Source organism: Morone saxatilis, unplaced genomic scaffold, assembly GCF_004916995.1.
Source record: "Morone saxatilis isolate NCDOM2014 unplaced genomic scaffold, NCSU_SB_2.0 Contig7, whole genome shotgun sequence".
Lineage (NCBI taxonomy): Eukaryota > Metazoa > Chordata > Actinopteri > Moronidae > Morone > Morone saxatilis.
Genome location: NW_023340246.1, coordinates 18,211,041 through 18,217,127, shown reverse-complemented (window position 1 = coordinate 18,217,127; position 6,087 = coordinate 18,211,041). Strand labels below are relative to the sequence as shown.

The window sequence follows — 6,087 nt, the reverse complement described above, 5'->3', positions numbered from 1 at the left end:
TAGCTATCCGGTTACAGTTACCATAGCAACCGACAAACTAAAGAGAGAGCGGGGGGGATTTTTAATCTAAAGCTACCGGTGGCTAGTTTATGGCTTGAAAGTAAGTTAATGTGTGTGTTTAATTAAGTAGACAGTACATTAATACATATATAGCCGTTATCTGCGAGCGAAAAGACACACGGGTAAAAGACGAGCGGCGAAAGCGTCAATTACGAATCGCATTTTCGGTCCTTCGAGGTTTTTTTTTTTACCCTGCGAGACACCGTATCAGTTGACATGTCACCTGACTGAAACAAATTCATGTTGCTTTTCTCTGCTGTGCTAATCGTAAATACTTCAGTTTACAGACATAAGTGACTTTTATTCAAATCGTTTAATAGACGTTGTCAGCAGAGGACATGCGTAGTATCGTCCCCGGGAATGATCTGTGGCTAACGCGGCTGAATTATTAAATTAATGGTGAGTAAGGTTACTTTACTGTAGTTAACACTTAGCTGGGATATAATGAGGGCCACAATACGATGCACACACTGTGACTCTAAGTGTTAAGGTTGCCTGCGTATCTCTCTTTTGAGTTGTATGATGTGAAGTAATACACTTTGCTTTGCAGCTCTTCTGTTGTCTCATCCGCATTGTGACTGCTTGGAGAACACAAACATGCCTCAGTCAGCGAGTATCATCAGTGGGATCCAGAAGATGGTTCTGTATGAAACCAGAGCCGTAAGTCTGCCAGGAGATCTGTGCTGTTACTGCCACTGTCTCATCACGGCTTCACACACTTCTATTCATACCTGCAAGTAGTCAAAAAAAAAAACCTCTTTAAATTACACCTCCATCATGTTGAAGCTGAGGCTTTCTGGTAAATATTAGTAACTTACATACTACAGAGACAAAGTGCTGAATTAAAAGAACATGGTGAGGGAAAAGCATGTTTTTTTTTAATATACTTTTATGATCAAAGTGAACTGAGCACACCAGCTATGCATGTGACAGCACATGAACAACCACAGTCTTTTCCCAGCTCTGATGGAAGTGCCTTGCTAATGACACTGTGGCACAAATATTTATTCAGGATAGACAATATTCAGGACAGATTGTCCCAGCCAGTCTGGGTGTTCACATTTGCTGACATTCACCAATCTGTCTCTAACAGCCAAAATCCCAATCCTATCATTTATTTTAAGGATGTATTGCTCCTGTTGAAATGGACTCTATTCTTAATCGCACTGATGTTAAGAAAACTATGCTCAATATATGATTTTGAAATCTAAAAAAATTCCCAGATGTAAACATGAGGGTAGAGAAGGGTGGAGAGCGCCTGTAGGATTGTGATTACTTGTCGACAAACACTAGATGGCAGCAAAATATAGTTTGTGATGATTTGCTTACTCCTGGTATACTCCTGTCTACTGGCTGCTTACTTACAGGGGTTTGACTAGACAGTCAGAATAATTACATTTTGTCAGACAAAATTGCCTGTAATATATTAACATATATTTACATTTGGTATAGATATGTACGTATTTCAGGAACACATTTGTCGCAGTTTAGTTATCATAATCTCTGACTGTCTGTCAGTGGTGGGTAGAACGCTGAAAATCTTTACTTAAGGAAAAAGTGTGATTTCTCCCATAAAACCCAAAAGAAACAGTGCAAATGAGAGAAAAAAGGCTACTTTCTGCACAAGGAGATAATTCTGTTAATATATCAGAATCAATCCAGTGATCAGTGTGTTTATACAGTGTGTAGCCTACATTTGTTCTACATAGACTAAATCAAATTTAATACGCCATTAATGGAAAGTGAAAGTATGTCCGCCAACTTGTAAAAATGGCGATGCAGGCTGCTTTCTAGCACGGCCACCAGCGACATAGTGGCACAACCACACGTCTCTTCGTACTATAGTGAAACTAGATAAAGCTCTCCTGCATAACCACATACACTCACATTACAGCTTATTTTGGTCAATGTAGCAAAATGACTAAAACAACAAAGGCATAAATGGCAAGTGTAGTGAAGTTAAAGGTAGATTACTGGTCAAAAAAATAATACTCAAGTAAAAAGTTAAAGTACAGTGTTATAAAAGACATGAAAAGTAACTGTAAAAATACCTTTTTACTCATTTAAGTTACTTGTAGCGGGTTACCTCTGCTGTCAATCCATTTTACTGAACAGTGGGATAAACTGACTGTCTCACTATTGTGGACAAAGACGGCTTCATCGGATATGTGGACGTGTGGAACAGGACAAAATGGCTCTAATGGTTGCGGACTGTACTGATACATGGTGTTCCAGTTTGACGCTCTTTAATGGACAGAAAATCTTAACCATCTTGCAACCCAGTGTGAGAGAAATAATGACTGCAAGAGAAAAGACACAGATCTTAACAAAAAACACATTATAATGTAGCCTTGTGATCAAATATATGGTGTGCCCACATGTGCCACATGCACCGTGGTACATGACAAGTTGTCCTACTGTGTTCTCTTGAAACTGGCTACAGAGACTGAATCTGCCCGAATGTCATCCATGAGAAAGCTCCCTGTGTTGACGAGGCCACAAAATATTATGCAATCACACAAGTAAAAGTGCATTCATGCTTTTCGGGTATTGTTTCTTTCCAGAGGTATTTTTTGGTTGGGACCAATCAGGCACAGACCAAACACAGGGTCCTGAAGATTGACCGCACAGAACCCAAGGACCTGGTCATAATTGATGATAAGGTAAGCGCAGAGTTTCCACCAGAGTTAGTACAGTGGTAATGTATATGCTTATGTAATACAGTACAGCACGCTTGGGCTAAAATTGTTCAATCACTCAGCCTGTCCCCAGTGTATTGTGGATGACAGCTTAGCTGATGAGTGTTGAGCGTACCTCCTTTTCTTCTCCTCTGCTCATTACCAGGATCTATGAGCTGGGAGTTGATTTGTTTGGTCGTGTTGTGGGTGATTATGATTATGATTTGTTTGTTATTATGAAGCATCCATGACTAAATATCCATCACCCCACGCTCTCATTCCTGCAGATATTATACTGACCTCAGGAAACCGTGTTTGTTTTTCATTTGATTGGCATAGTAGAGTATTTCTTGAACAGAGTGTGGATGCTTAGGAATGTGATGAAGCAGTGGAGGTGAGCAGGTTTAAAGCTGGAATCAAAACTTCATCTTTCACTTTCTCACTAACATTAACATTAACAAGTAAGGAAACTAACATGCACTAAAATAAAAGCTGCATAAAAACCTTTGTGAGATAAATACAGCGAGATAAAGAACCTAAGTAATTGAGATGTTTTAACTCTCTTTAACTTATTGCATTTTGCAGAAAAATGCATTTAATTAGACAAAAAAAATCATGCAAAAATACTGTAGCATATATAGCTTAGTACAGCTTTTTTCTGTTTCACCTGCAGTGCAGACTTTTAACAGTGAATTCTGTTATATGAGTGACGTGAGTTGCTTTGCAAATAACTTTCATGCAAAGGTTGTTGATCTGTTCTGTTTATTCATTACAATATGGCAGGAAGGAATTTGGTTAGCAGCTAATCTATTTTTGCATTAATTGCCTCATTGAGGATCAATCTAAACCCTTTTGTAGAAAATTTGGGGCCATTGATTAAACAAGGCCTGCTAGTCATTTACTTATTATTACACAGAAAATAATTCTTTTGTACAAGCCTCACTGGCTCTGAATTAAGTTATTAGTCCAAAATGAGTCCCCCATAAGCAGCAGTTTTTCTTTTGATAAAGAAACACAATGCTTGCAGATTTATTTATGTATCTGTGTGTGTGTGAATTTGTTTGTAGCATGTGTATAGCCAGCAAGAGGTTCGGGAGTTGCTGGGCCGCTTGGACCTGGGCAACCGCACCAAAATTGGCCAAAAGGGTTCCTCGGGCCTGTCCAGGGCTGTCTCAGCCTTTGGCATTGTGGGTGAGTACTGTCCCTCCACACTCCTCTCTTCCTCACAAGTGCAGCAGCAACCACTGTGGGGTACAATGAGCTGTGCTACAGCTGCACCCATTGACCTGGTTTTGCATATTAAGTGCAGGGGATGGAAAAACATAAAATAAAAGGAACACCTGGCAGTATAATGTAATTTACTACAATATAGCCCCGCTGCCACTCCTACTACCTTTTGTGAAGCTTATAATGTTCCATTTTCTGTTTTCAAATAATGACCAGTGGTGTATTCAGAAGCAGTAAGAACATTTTTAACATTCTTATTACTTTCTATTTCCTTCTGTAGAAAATCAGGTAAAAAGAAACCACAACAGTATTGTTTAAGAGAGTTGCCTATACTTGTAATAGTGATATACAGTGCCTACTGGAACTATTTTGTATTTTACATAAAAAAATAATTTATATCATTTTTACTTGAGCCAGGGTCTACATTACAGGGTCTCTTTCTATCAGTGTCAAAAAAGCCACATTAAAGGTCCAGTGTGTAACTGGATCTGCAATAATCACCTGAAAAAATAGGAATCGTTGTGTTTTCGTTACCTTAGAATGAGCTGTTTTTATCTTCAGACGCAGCAGGTCACCTTTCATGGAGTCCACCATGTTAAACTGCCACATTTCTAAACCCAGAGCTGATAAACCAAACACTTGCCGTAGATTAGGCCTTTGGTGTTTTGTGATCACCATAGTTTCTCCTTCACACACTTCACAGCCCGTTCTCATAGGTCGTCCAAAACAATTGCCAGCGTGTTCAGTTAGTTGTAACTTCACTGCTAGATGCCACTAAATACTATACATTGGTCCTTTCAAAATGATAAAACATAAAAACTTCCAAGGGGGCTGGACACATTTTATAGGCATGTATTTTAATATATAAACTACATTGTATCACTTAAAACTAATCTTTTCACTTTTTTATTTCAACATTTATATTAACCTTGAAAAAACAGGGCAATAAATTTAATTAAAAACAACAAAGAGAGCAATTAAATATAGTTTTTCTTTTGTGAATGGAAAATGAACACACACATCAACAACTTTACAGTACGAGGTTGTTTTAATAGGCAAAAAAGTGCTGTTTTTCTGAAACTTTTTTGTTAACCTAAGACATGGGAATACAGGTCACTCTTCCATTTTTCTCAGGTCTCGGCTTGTTTTTTTGTTCTCTTTCCTGTCCTATATATTTACAGCCAAGGTTTTTGTTTATGTGTATGTTCTTTTTTTTAAATCTTGCGTTGCAAACTTCCAGTGCTTGTTGTTGAAAAATAACTAGCGCCTGCTTATTTCATGTTAAGCACTGCAATGCTCAGTCCTTCAGGTCTGACTCATTTTTCATGTCTTTTGGACACATTCTAATAGACAGCAAGGTTGACAAAGAAACCCTCTGGTGGATCTTAATCACGCGCCCATCCAGTATTCGAATCCTTGAATGGTTTTCCTTGTTTTGTATGAAGGCAGTTGTTGAAAAAACAATTTGCGGACACCTAATACAATCTGCATTCAACATACAATGTGGAACAGTCTGACACTCTCTATAAAGCCTTATTTCTTCCCCAAAATACTAGACCTTGTAAATTAATTAATGACATTTTAAACATTCTTCCCTAGGAAATAGAAAGATGTTTAGTGAGTTTGCAAAGAATACAGTTTTTGGGCATTCTTGTTTGTAAACCCCCCACCACAAAAACCGTTTGCATTTCTGTTTTCAATTTCTTGTGTCCTTTTTTTCCCTGAAGCATTAATTCAATTTATCTTTTAGAGGGCACCTTCAACCTGCCAATGTTATGCCGAAAGACCCATGAAGGTCTCTTCTTTTTTAGGGGCCAGTATTCAGAGAGCAAATTAGAACAGTAGTTCACAGTCCCAGAAAGTAGGAAATAATTAAAGCTTGAGATTGAGTAATCGATATCCCTTTTTGTTATGAAGCGCAGAATCAAATGAAACAAACCTTGACTCAACTAGCCACTTTTTTTTTTTTTTTTAACATGTTATTCCAAAAATGACAAATGAAAAACACGACTTGAAATACTTCGTCATGCTTTAAACTTTAACTTCCAACCATAATGTCACCGTGCTTTACCAGCCAAGCAACCAAAAACCAGAAACAATTACTAAAAACAATAAATGGGAG

The 6,087-nt window shown here is 38.0% G+C and overlaps 1 protein-coding gene across 1 annotated transcript in view; it reads left to right on the top strand.

The window, feature by feature from the left end:
• The first annotated feature begins 266 nt into the window (after positions 1-266).
• fig4a (FIG4 phosphoinositide 5-phosphatase a) overlaps positions 267-6,087 on the top strand; it is a 43,536-nt gene continuing 37,715 nt past the window's right edge. The window contains exons 1-4 of the mRNA XM_035679169.1: positions 267-459; positions 611-720; positions 2,625-2,723; positions 3,806-3,929. Coding sequence (XP_035535062.1) covers positions 658-720; positions 2,625-2,723; positions 3,806-3,929 — 286 coding nt within the window. The 5' untranslated portion in view covers positions 267-459; positions 611-657. The remainder of the gene's footprint in view (positions 460-610; positions 721-2,624; positions 2,724-3,805; positions 3,930-6,087) is intronic.